This window comes from Balaenoptera acutorostrata, chromosome X (assembly GCF_949987535.1).
Source record: "Balaenoptera acutorostrata chromosome X, mBalAcu1.1, whole genome shotgun sequence".
NCBI classification, from domain to species: Eukaryota; Metazoa; Chordata; class Mammalia; order Artiodactyla; family Balaenopteridae; genus Balaenoptera; species Balaenoptera acutorostrata.
Window position 1 is genome coordinate 53,535,486 of NC_080085.1, and position 13,429 is coordinate 53,548,914.

The 13,429-nt window shown below is 42.0% G+C and overlaps 1 protein-coding gene across 11 annotated transcripts in view; it reads right to left on the reverse strand.

Moving 5' to 3' along the window:
- Positions 1-13,429, reverse strand: part of ARHGEF9 (Cdc42 guanine nucleotide exchange factor 9) — a 230,413-nt gene that overhangs the window by 51,947 nt on the left and 165,037 nt on the right. For all 11 annotated transcript variants that reach the window (XM_057538869.1, XM_057538863.1, XM_057538870.1 and 8 more), the window contains 2 exons: positions 13,182-13,414; positions 7,911-8,040 (listed from right to left, as the gene is read on the reverse strand). In XM_057538869.1, coding sequence (XP_057394852.1) covers positions 7,911-8,040; positions 13,182-13,414 — 363 coding nt within the window. The remainder of the gene's footprint in view (positions 1-7,910; positions 8,041-13,181; positions 13,415-13,429) is intronic.

Here is a 13,429-nt window from a genome sequence, read left to right on the forward strand (position 1 = left end):
CAGATTTGAATTCATTTTATTTGTTTTTCTTCTGATTGCTGTGGCTAAAACTTCAAAAACTATGTTGAATAACAGTGGTGAGAGTGGAAAAGCTTGTCTTGTTCCTGATCTTAGAGGAAATGGTTTCAGTGTTTCACCATTGAGAATGATGTTGGCTGTGGGTTTGTCATATATGGCCTTTATTATGTTGAGGTAAGTTCCCTATATGCCTACTTTCTGGAAGGTTTTTATCATAAATGGGTGTTGAATTTTGTGAAAAGCTTTTTCTGCATCTATTGAGATGATCATATGGTTTTTCTCCTTCAAATTTTTAATACAGTTTATGACACTGATTGATTTGTGTGTATTGAAGAATCCTTGCCTTCCTGGGGTCAACCCCACTTGATGATGGTGTATGATCTTTTTAATGTGCTGTTGGATTCTGTTTGCTAGTATTTTGTTGAGAATTTTTGCATATATATTCATCAGTGATATTGGCCTGAATTTTTTTTCTTTGTGACATCTTTGTCTGGTTTTGGTATCAGGGTGACTTTGGGAGTGTTCCTCCGTCTGCTATATTTTGGAAGAATTTGACAAGGATAGGTGTTAGCTCTTCTCTAAATGTTTGATAGAATTTGCCTGTGAAGCCATCTGATCCTGGGCTTTTGTTTGTTGGAAGATTTTTAATCACCATCTCAATTTCAGTGCTCGTGATTGGTCTGCTTATATTTTCAATTTCTTCCTGGTTCAGGCTCAGAAGGTTGCACTTGTCTAAGAAATTTTCCATATCTTCCTGGTTGTCCATTTTATTGGCATTTAGTTGCTTGTAGTAATCTCTCATGATCCTTTGCATTTCTGCAGTGTCAGTTGTTACTTCTCCTTTTTCATTTGTAATTCTGTTGATTTGAGTGTTCTACCTTTTTTTCTTGATGAGTCTGGCTAATGGATTATAAATTTTGTTTATCTTCTCAAAGAACCAGCTTTTAGTTTTATTGATATTTGCTATCATTTCCTTCATTTCTTCTTCATTTATTTCTGACCTGATCTTTATGATTTCTTTCCTTCTGCTATCTTTGAGGGTTTTTTGTTTTTCTTTCTCTAATTGCTTTATGTGTAAGGTTAGGTTGTTTATTTGAGATGTTCCTTGTTTCTTGAGGTAGGATTGTATTGCTATGAGCTTCCATCTTAGAACTGCTTTTGCTGCATCCCAAAAGTTTTGGGTCATTGTGTTTTCATTGTCATTTGTTTCTAGGTATTTTTTGATATCATCTTTGATTTCTTCAGTGATCTCTTGGTTATTTAGTAATGTATTGTTTAGCCTCCATGTGTTTGTATTTTTTATAGGTTTTGTTAACCTGTAATTGATATTTAGTCTCATAGCATTGTGGTTGGAAATGGTACTTGATACAATTTCAATTTTCTTAACTTTATCTAGGCTTGATTTGTGACCCAAGATATGATCTATCCTGGAGAATGTTCCATGAGCTTTTGATAAGAAAGTGTATTCTGTTGTTTTTAGTTGGAATGCCCTATAAATATCAGTTAAGTCCGTCTTGTTTAGTGTATCATTTAAAGTTTGTGTTTCCCTATTAATTTTCATTTTGTATGATATGTCCATTGGTGAAAGTGGGGTGTTAACGTCCCCTAGTATGATTGTGTTACTGTCGATTTCCGGTTTTATGGCTGTTAGCATTTGCTTTATGTATTGAGGTGCTCCTATGTTGGATGCATCAATATTTACAGTTGTTATATCTTCTTTTTGGAATGATCCCTGGATCATTATGTAGTGTCCTTCTTTGTCTCTTGTAACAGTCTTTATTTTAAAGTCTATTTTGTCTGATATGAGAATTGCTACTCCAGCTTTCTTTTGATTTCCATTTACATGGAATATTTTTTTCCATCCTCTCACTTATTGTCTGTATGGGTCCCGAGGTCTGAAGTGGGTCTCTTGTAGACAGCATATACACCGGTCTTATTTTTGTATCCATTCAGCCAGTCTATGTCTTTTGTTTGGAGCATTTAATGCATTTACATTTAAGGTAGTTATCAATATGTATGTTCCTAATAACATTTTCTTAATTGTTTGGGGTTTGTTATTGTATTTTTTCCCTTCCCTTTTGTTTCTTGCCTAGAGAATTTCCTTCAGCATTTGTTGTAAATCTGGTTTGCTGGTGCTGAATTCTCTTAAGTTTTGCTTGTCTGTAAAGTTTTTAATTTCTCCTTCAAATCTGAGTGATATTCTTGCTGTGTAATCTTAGTTGTAGGTTTTTCCCTTTCATCACTTTAAATATGTCCTGCCACTCCCTTCTGGCTTGCAGCATTTCTGCTGAAAAATCAGCTGTTAACTTTATGGGGATTCCCTTGTATGTTACTTGTTGTTTTTGCCTTGCTGCTTTTAATATTTTTCCCTGTATTTAATTTTTGATAGTTTGATTAATATGTGTGTTGGCATGTTTCTCCTTGAATTTATCCTGTATCAGACTCTATGTGCTTCCTGGACTTGATTGGCTATTTCATTTCCCATATTAGGGAAGTTTTCAACTATAATCTCTTCAAATATCTTCTTAGTCCTGTTCCTTTTCTCTTCTTCTTCTGTGACCCCTATAATTCGAATGTTGGTGTGGTAATGTTGTCCGAGAGGTCTCTGAGACTGTCCTCAATTCTTTGCATTCTTTTTTTCTTTATTCTGCTCTGCAGTAGTTATTTCCACTCTTTCACGTTTCAGGTCACTTATCCGTTCTTCTGCCTCAGTTATTCTGCTACTGACTCCTTCTAGAGAATTTTTTATTTCATTTATTGTGTTGCTCATCATTGTTTGCTCTTCAGTTCTTCTAGTTCCCTGTTAAACGTTTCTTGTATTTTCTCCATTCTTTTCCCAAGATTTTGGATCATCTTTACTATCATTATGCTGAATTCTTTTTCAGGTAGGTTGCCTATTTCCTCTTCATTTGTTTGGTCTGGTGGGTTTTTACCTTGCTCCTTCGTCTGCTGTGTTTTTCCCTGTCTTTTCATTTTGCTTAACTTACTGTGCTTGGGGTCTCCTTTTTGCAGGCTGTGGGTTCGTAGTTCCCACTGCTTTTGTTGTCTGTGCCCAGTGGCTACGGTTGGTTCAGTGAGTTGTTTAGGCTTCCTGGTAAGGGTCTAGTGCCTGTGTTCTGGTGGATGAGACTGGATCTTGTCTTTTGGTGGGCGGGACCATGTCCAGTGGTGTGTTTTGGGGCGTTTTGACCTTATCATGACTTTAGGCAGCCTGTTTGCTATCAGGTGGGGTTGTGTTCCTGTCTTGCTAGTTGTTTGGCATAGGTTGTCCAGCACTGTAGCTTGCTGGTCATTGAGTGGAGCTGGGTATTAGCATTGAGATGGAGATCTCTGGGAGAGTTTTTGCTGTTTGATATTATGTGGAGCTAGGAGGTCTCTGGTGGACCAGTGCCCTGAACTCAGCTCTCCCTCCTCAGAGGCACAGGACTGACATGTGGCTGGAGTACCTAGACTCTTTCAGCCACACGGCTAGAAGAAAAGGGAGAAAAAAAGAAAGAAAGGAAGGAAGGAAGGAAGGAAGGAAAAGAGAAAGAAAGAAAGGAAGAAAGAAGAAAGAAAGAAAGAAAAGAGAGAAAGTTACTAAAATTAAAAATTAAAAAATTATTAAAAAGTAAAAATATTGAAAAGTAATTAAAAAGAATGGACAGACAGAACCCTGGGAAAAATGGTAAAAGTAAAGCTATACAGACAAAGTCACACAAAGAAGCATACACATACACACTCACAAAAAGAGAAAAAGAAAAAATATAGATATTTATATATATAAAAAAAAGAAGAGAGCAACCAAATCAATAAACAAATCTACCAGTGATAATAAACTTTAAATACTAAACTAAGAAACATAAAACCAGACACAAATTAGATGTAGAAAGCGAACCCCAAGTTTGCAGTTGCTCCCAAAGTCCACTGCCTCAATTTCAGGCTGATTCATTGTCTATTCAGGTATTCCAGATATGCAGGTACATTAAGATGATTGTCGAGGTTTAATCTGCTGCTCCTGAGGCTGCTGGGAGAAACTTCCCTTTTCCTTCTTTGTTTGCACAGCTCCTGGGGTTCAGCTATGGATTTGGCCCTGCCTCTGCATCTATGTCGCCTGAGGGCATCTGTTCTTCACTCAGACAGGAAGGGGTTAAAGTAGCAGCTGATTAGGGGGCTCTGGCTCACTCAGGCAAGGGAGGGGAGGGAGGGGTACGGAATGCAGGGCGAGTCTGCAGCGGCAGAGGCCTGGTGTGACGTTGCAACAGCCTGAGGCATGCCATGTGTTCTCCCGTGGATGCTGTCCCTGGATCATGGGACCCTGGCAGTGGTGGGCTGCACAGTCTCCTGGGAGGGGGTGTGTGGATAGTGACCTGTGCTGGCACACAGGCTTCTTGGTGGCTGCAGCAGCAGCCTTAGCATTTCATGCCCATCTCTGGTGTCCATGCTGATAGGCGTGGCTCGCACCCAGCTCTGGAGTTCGTTTAGACAGTGCTCTGAATCCTCTCTCCTCGTGCACCCTGAAACAATGGTGTCTTGCCTCTTAGGCAGTTCTAGACTTTTTCCTGGACTTCCTCCTGGCTAGCTGTGCCACACTAGCCCCCTTCAGGCTGTGTTCATGCAGACAAGCCCAGTCCTCTCCCTGGGATCTGACCTCCGAATCTGGAGCCTCAGCTCCCAGCCCCCACCTGCCCTGGCTGGTGAGCAGACAAGCCTCTCGGGCTGGTGTGTGCTGGTTGGCACCGATCCTCTGTGTGGGAATCTCTCCACTTTGCTCTCTGCACCCTTGTTGCTGTGCTCTCTTCCATGGCTCCAAAGTTTCCCCTGCCACCCCCCGTCTCCACCAGTGAAGGGGTTTCCTAGTGTGTGGAAACTTTTCCTACTTCACTCCTCCCTCCCAGAGGTGCAGGTCCCATCCCTATTCTTTTGTCTCTGTTTTTTTCTTTTTTCTTCTGCCCTACCCAGGTACGTGGGGAATTTCTTGACTTTTGGGAAGTCTGAGGTCTTCTGCTAACGTTCAGTAGGTGTTCTGTAGGAGTTGTTTCACATGTAGATGTATTTCAGATGTATTTGTGGGGAGGAAGGTGATCTCCATGTCTTACTCCTCCACCATCTTGAAGGTCTCCTGACTCTTCTTTTTCATTTGACAAATCAAACTGAAATTATTATGTAGATGCTTTTGATACCCACCCTGCTTATTCAAACATGTGGAGGAGGCAAGGGAGTGGCAGAGAGAGCAAAGCACTGCTTCATTTTCTTGATTTGCAAGGCTTGTCCACAGCAGCACCCACCAAGCTGGCAGGACTTCTTTCTGCATGTTCAACTGCTCAGGTAGGTGGAACATAGAAAAAACCTATACTAGGGAACCAGTGAGGTTGAGCCACCCAAGCCAATAGCCAACCAGCCATGGAATGGACATATCCTATTGCTTTCTGCGGGAGGCTCCCCAGCACTCATCTACCTTTAGCCTTACCGGCATTTGGACTTCCCCCCAAGGCACTCTTACTCTCTTGCTTAGATATGGACACTTTACTGCAGAAACAAGTCCCTGAAATAACATAAAGGGAAGCAACTGGGCTGCAGGAAGCAGAAGGCTGGAAGAGTATGTGGTGCAGCAGTGAAAAGAACACCCCCTAGGGAATCTGGAGACTAGATTCAAGTTTTAGTTTTGTCATTGACTTGCTGTTTGGCCTCAGTCAGGAATAGGCTTCTCAGACTTCCACCATCATTACAAGGTGTGCATGTGTGCATGTGTGTGTGTGCACACACATGTGCATAAGCATGGCCAGAGTTGTTCTTTGGGGAGTTCCCTAAGAGACCTAGTGACTCTGACATTTTAGAAATATTTAAGACTAGATACGGCACACTTGATCGAAAGTTTGGTCCTGGCCTCTGAAATGTACCCATCAGGCCTTGCTAAAGAAAATGCTTCATAGAGGGCAAACCCTCTGAAGCTGGTAAGTTCCACAGTGACCTCAGAGTCTGAAAAGTTAACCACAAGGAATTTTTCTTCTTACTAACTTAAATAAAGAAGGACTTTGTCAAGCAGGTTTGTGTGGGCTTGGATGAGATTAAAGGACCAGTCAATCATGCTAACAAAGGAGGCAGAGAGTAACTGCCTCCTATCCGACAGACTTTCCTTTGTTTCCCACCCCCCAACTATAGACAAAAACAAATAAAATTCCTTCTGAGATGCTGAGTCTTTAAATCATAGTTCAGTGCTTTTAAGTTTGGTGTTAGTGAAGTTCCCTGAACAGGCCAAAGAATTTCAAGCTATTCTTGGTCTCCCATGGCCCCAACTGCAGGGACTGTAGGCCCAGAGCACATGGAGGAACTAGAAGGTCTTCCAGGTATTGGGAAAGGGAAAAATGTTTCAGGGAATAGAAAGACAATTGCTGCTGGGAACATCCTATTACAGAGAATCCCAGCAGGGGTAGAGAAAAAGAGGCCTGCTAACCAGCCACAGTTTCAGAGTGCCTGAGAATTAGTGATCTTGCTAGAGGTCATTTGATCCAGCCCTCTGATCAGGAAACTAGCCAAAGCAAACCAGACACAGGGGAAGGAGAATCCATGATTTCCTAATAAGTCTGGGACAGTGCTGGCTTCTTCTTATGAGCAAGAAGATCTCTTTATATAGATTCCTTCCTCTCCTTGCATCTCAAAGAATCACTGCTGTTTTCTACTCTGTATGGGGACATTATCCTTCAAATAAGACTCAAAAATATGCCAGCTGCTCAGAACTGTGGACATTTCCAGCCATGTACATTAAAGAGCAACAGAAGTAGCAGAATAAAGGAAAGATGACTTTTTCTGGACATTGGTTAAGTAACTGTAAGGCTGTTTAATTCCCTTGGAATGTGCTAAACTATATGAGAAGTTAGAGAGATACTAGCTCTCAAATTACAAGAAATTATACCTGTGTGGAGGCCAGAGGAATGGGGAGCTGACTCAACTTCTACACTATGATCATGAAGCTTAAGATTGCCACCTCCTCCCTGGTAGCATGTCCTGCCTCTCCTATCTTGGTTATATTAGCTGTGGACTGTCAGATTTCATAACTTGGGTCTGAGAGATAAATGTGAAATGTCATTACTCCTGGTTCTCTTGATGGGCACAAGAGAGAAACAATAGTGTACTTAACATACAGGTACTTGTGAGGCCTTAAAGTTCCCAGCTCTGTTTCTGTTTAACAGACACCTCAGGAACTTCAACAGAGCAGTGGCATAAGAGGCAAAAGCTCCATTTATTTGTTAGGCTGTGTATATCCTCTGCAAGTTATCATCTCAGAAGACAAGGCTTTAGTGAAGGCTTTCTGAGTTCAGAGAAGTCGTGGTCATTTCCAATAGAATGGAAGGCTCAGGGATTATTTTTATAAGCAGATAATTAAAAAACAGAATTTGGCCTGTCAATTGGGCAGGGATGATGGTTGTGGCCTGAAGTGTGCAGGCTTGGATAGAACTAGTAGATATGTCAGGGTGAGGTGATCCCACCAAGAGTAAAAGAAGAAGTATGTTGGCTGGCCTGCATCAGAGAACCAACCTTGCACTCTCTGTGTCTGGGAGTGAATTAGTACCTATTACTCCTTATCCAAGTGTTCATCTGGTGGTGATAAAATTCCAGGACTTGAAAGAGCTTTGAAAGGCTACTGAGTCAACCCAATTATTTCTTAGCAACACCCAAATAGATGAATCTTTCCTTTCCTAATGAAATATTGCAACCGAGATTTCTCCAACCTTCTTAGAAAGCTATTCAAGTACACAACACCTCTCATTAGCAGGAAGTTTTGCCTTGGCTCTAATCTAAATCCTTTCTGCTGCTGTTCAAATATAATTACTCTTTGCTCATCTTTGGCTAGGATGTGAGGTTCTGGCTAAGGTATTCAGACTCTCCAATGTCCCTGTTAGTAAGGGTCCTACCTCCCAGTCTAGGACAGAGGCCTGCCACTGGGCAATCTTGTCAATATTCTCCAAGCGCCGCTTGCGTTCATTGATCTGCTGTGTCACATTTCTCATGACAGCCAGAGCGGCTGCCACATACCTGTAGTCACTGTGAAGACACAAAATTACAAGTTGGATGAGTCAATGTGCCATTGAACCAATGTGCTGGGTGCCAACACTAACATCCATTCTCCTCTTCCTACTTAGCAAGAGAGCCCTGATTTTCAGATGGAATCCATGCCACATGGTGCAAAAGACTACATTTTCTATCCTTCTTTACAGTAAGAGGTGACTTATATGATCAAGTTCTGTCCAGTGATATGTAAATAGAAATGTTAGGTAGAACTTTTAAAAAGCCACCTTTAAGGAAAACAGCATGCCCTTCTTTGGTCCTTACTTAATCCTGACGCTTAAGAATATTTAGATGTGATGGCTGAAGTTCTAGCAACCATCTTAGACCATAAGGACAAGGTCCATACTCCTAAGGATAGGATAAGAGAAAACTGGAAGGAGTCTCTGATAATCATGCAGCCAGCAAGGCAGCCATAGACTGCCTACCTGCAGGCTTTTTTTCCATGAAAGAGAAAGAGACCCATCTTTGTTATGCCATTATTTTTGTACCTATCTGATACAACCAGCCAAGGATGAAGAAGGGAGCTTCACACATGGCATGGTCCAGAGAACTTTACCATCTGTTCTAGCACCTATTTATAGGGAACTCTGCCCAAAGTCACTGTAAATTAACATCCAAACCTTTCTTCCTATACAATATAGAGATAGGATGTAGCATTGTGGTTAAGAACAGAGACTGGAGCCAGACTGCTTGGACACAAACCTTAGTTTAGTCACTGACTAGTGGTGTGGCCTTTGACAAGTCTCATTCACCCTCTCAGTGACTCAGTTTCCTCATCTGTAAAATGGGGAAAATTACAGTAGAATTTGCTGAAGTTTTAATAATCCATGAAAACTGTTTTACTCTTGGCTCACAGCAAATGTTAGCAGTGTTATTATTAATACAAAACAAACATTTCTCTAGTATAGACATTATATGGGTTGTCTCTCAAAACCTCTAACTCCAGAAGTACAATATTAGGCCCCATTTTCCTGGGACTTTGGATGGCCCACTTGTTGAAGGTTATACCACCCTGCCCAGTTTTCTCTGTTTGTCTGATTTAATTTCCAGTCAAATGGCTCCTGTGAAAAGAAGACTGAAAGTTAGATCCCAGACATTTGGTGGAATTACAATAAGCTGAGAAGGCAGGAGGATGAGTTACAGCTCAGTCTCAACAAACTTTTCCTTAGAGAAGCTAAACATGCTTTGTGGTCACTAACCTGCTCACTGTCCCAGCACCAATTTGAAAGAAGAGAAGAGAAAAAGAAGAGCAGGGCAACTGTCTTTCTCTTCCCTAATACATTGAGGTGTGGAGTGGTGGACCAAACATAGGAACAGAAGAAAGGGAGTTCTAACTGCCAGGGCTGATGAGACACAGCACCTCCTCTTAGCTGGCCTCCCTGGCTCCAGTCTGTTCTCTGCACACCTGCCAGACCACAGTCTTCAAACGTTACTACATTTTATCACCTACGGTGACAGGATACTCACTACAAATCCTAACCAGTCTATTCTGTCTCAAGACAACTCTGTTAACACACACACACACACACACACACACACACACACACACACACACATCCCAAAACGTTTTTATCCTGAGCCTTAATGAATGTTAGCTTTATCAGTTTTTCTTGTGGACCTCACATCTGACTCATACTGAACTTATGATCAACCAATACTTCTTAAATTTCTTTAAAATATGCTGTCTAGAAGCTGTATGTCTCTCAGTCTGTCCTTGAATTGTTGATTTCTTAGACCCAACTACAGAATATTACATTTGTTTCTGTTACATTTCATTATTTTACAGTTACTTGCTCCAACCTGTGAGGGAGTTATTGTACTCTGTAAAACTGTCAAAGTTTTTCCCTGGCAAGACTATCTGAGCTTGCCATTTAGAAGCAAGGTAGGGTAATGACAGAAGGGGTGGGTGCAGTGCAGAAGTTGCTGATGTAAGTAAGCACCCCTGTTCTTTAGGTCCTTTTTCTGTCTCCCATGCTATTCCTCCCTGATTTGAGAGCATCAGGAAAATGCCTTAAGCCACTTTCTAGGAGGTAAAGCATAGAGTTACACTGTCCAATATGGTAGCCACTAGCCACATTTAATTAAAATTAAATAAAATTTTAAAATTTAGTTCTTTAGTTGCATCAGCTACATTTCTCAGTACTCAATAGCCATATGTGGCCAGTGTCTACTATATTAAACCACACAGATATGGAACATTTACATCACTGTACAAAGTCCTATTGGACAGTGCTGGCATGAGAATGCTTATTACCTCTGCCTGACCCCATGTACTACTTAACCATGAATTTATCACTGCCACTGTGCCATACTGTCAGTCAAACTTTGCCATTTTTAGCTGGCTGCCTTTCTCACGATGGTTAGAGAGGGGTATGTCACCATCTCTAACCTTCCCCACTAGCTTTAGGAGTGGGTGAGAGAAAAAAGTAAATAGCTGTGGTCCAGCCTGAACCCTGCTCAGAGCCCTCAGGCTTCCAGATGAGGTCTGAGCCCAGCACGCTAGTGAGGAGACTGACTGAACCAAGATTGTCTTGTTCCAGACAGGTCAGCTAACCTCCCTCTTGTACAGTGTCTTTCTTCTTATCAGCTTAAGCAAGGTTGGGGGGGGGTGGGGACATGTCACCCTTCTGTAAACAAAGGTAGTATTATTCTCCACTTACCACTCTCTATCCACCTAATCTCCCTCGGGAACTACTCTGCCTGCCTGCATTTCAGACCTACCTATCTGAACACCTATTGACCTAAGTCTTCAACCTGGCAGTAGCCTCTAATTGCCTTCAAACCCAAGCTACTTTGACATGCATTGCAGGAGTTGTCACCTTGATACAGCTTCCTGAGGCCTGCAAGAAGGAGTGGCCCATGGCCTGGGGATAGTGCTAGGCCCAATGGGTCACCCCAAATGCGGACAGGGATTGATGTAGCCTGCCACTGCCTGAGTCATTCTCTCAGCACCCCTGAGCCTGGGGGTGGAAGGAGAGGGGACCAGAGACCCAGAGGGTAAGAAGGCCTTGAGGCAGAGGTTCCACTCACAAGGTGAAGGTGCACAGGAATGGGAAATCCCAGGGAGATATGCTATCTTATTGGCTCCCACTAAACCCAAAAGACCCTGGGGTTGCTTTGGTCTAAAAGACAAACATAGTTTTTGCCTGTGCTTTAAAAATGGTCCTTGGGGGGCTCTTAAAAGCACTTATGCAAATACATAATTTACCTAGTTAATATCATCAGTCCACAAGTATGATTTTTAGAGCATACACTCAGGAGTAGGTGGGAGACGAGCTGTGATATAAAAACATTTGAGAATCACTCTTTAAATATACTGGTTTTAAAACCACTGGTCTGAAAGCAGCTCCACTGAGATTTAGGTACAATAGTGGCTGCTTCTGGTCACTTAGCACCTTGAAGTATTCCTGTGGAGGTCATTTAGACTCATTACAACATGGGATGGCAGAACTAGAAAAGGCCTTCCAGACTGGCTAGTACAATGGCTCACAAATCTTCCTCGGCATGAAAATCACCTGGAGGGCTCTTTAAAAAGTTAGATTCCCAGACCGCTGTCCATACTATGTGTCCCTGCTTTGCCACAGACTTGCTCTTTGTCATTTTCCCTTTCTGGGACTCACTCTGTCTGACCATAGAATGAGTAAGTCTGACTAGAAGACCTTCCTCTAAGGCCCTTTCCATTTTAGGTGCCATAAATGTTTTCCATTTTTATTTTTAAAATATTAAGATATTTTAGTTGGGGTTCTTTAATATCCTATTAGCTCTTACAAGTTTTCTCCTTAGAAAACTTGGGACTCAGTTTTGGCAATGGGCTATATTAAATCTTTTAAGTGAGATTTAGTCACCTCCAAATTTCATGTCTAATTAGTACTCCCACTATCCCCCAGCTAGTAAACAGACTCAGGGAGAAGGGAACAGAGTCCTCCTTTGCAAGGTCCTTCTATACCTACCTCGCTCACAGCCAACAGAGCAAGGAAGGCAGAGTTGCCACTGGTGGTGTTACTCACACAAAGGGAGAGTCCACTGCTACCACATTTGGTTTCAAATCTGAAATCTGTCCAGGGCTTCAGACCACTGAAGCACATAACCCACGATATGCTAAAGAACAACATCAACTTAAAAATGAACCTAGGGATTGGCCTAGAAGCTTGACATAAACAAAACCAACTGACCTATACTGATGGCCTTATGCAACTAGGTCTGGAAGTCAGCTCCAAGGAAACCAGGCAGCAGAGCCAAATGAAAGTAGGAAGCAGGCCTGACGAGAATCAGGCAGAAACTAAGGGAAATTGGGCAAAGGCCTTCTTTATTCTTATAGTGATCAATCAGGAAGAGAGCTGAGAGCTGGGCCAATAAACCTAAGGTCACGGATTTAATACCAATTAAAAGCAGGCTATAAATAGGCTGGGGGCTCTAGGTCATGAAGCAAAGCACGTGAAAAAATAGGGGATGGTTCACTGTAGACCATTCCCATTGTTGGAGATGACTCCCAGCATATACCTTACTAATAGAGGGTTAGGAGTATCATTTCCATTCAGAGAAAGATAAGCTCCTTGGTCCTTTTTGGGTTGGTTTTCTTGAAAATACTGAAAAACTTTGAAAAAACTTCAGGGGAACTCTCAAGTCTATTTTTCCCCAGTCATGCTGTGTGTCTAAGGGGAAGGTACAGTTGGGATGAGGCAGAGGAGGGTGTAAAAGACTAAAGAAGACCAGGGGTGTAGCCTTTCAGAAGAAATCTAAGGTCAGTACAAGTTGGGCAGTCTGTTACCAGGATATTTGACTCTATTGAGCAGAGTAGAATAAACAGTTGATTCACTTGGCTGAACTCAGGACTAAGGACTAGGCTATAAGCTCCCTGAAGGCAGTGTCTAAGTGGTACAATAATGATGAACACTGATTTTGTGTATATATTGATTTATAAGTTTATAAGCAACTCATAAGCATTGCCTCACTTTATACACACAACAGTCTTCAGAGGTAAGCAAGAATATGTCATAATCCCATTGTGTATGTAAGCTAACAGAAACTCAGAAAAGGCAAAAGGACATACATTCTCAATAAGGATTAACATGTAGAGGAGGCTCTCTCCTTCACTCCTGCCTCCCTCAATCCCTTACCTATGGTCCTGGGCAGTATACTTGAGGAGCTCAGCCAACTGTAAGGGATACTTGCAGATCTTCTGCACTGGCGTCAAAAGGAAACCATCAATAGCAATGTCGATCATCTGCTGCAAGAGGCGACAGGCCTCAAAAAAGTGCTGGTAGCGGCTGTCCTTCATCAGTTTGGAGAGCTCCATACAGGCGTCCAGGTGGTTGTTACAGTACTCAGAATATATCCAGAATCCATCTTGCTGTGAGCAGAGGAA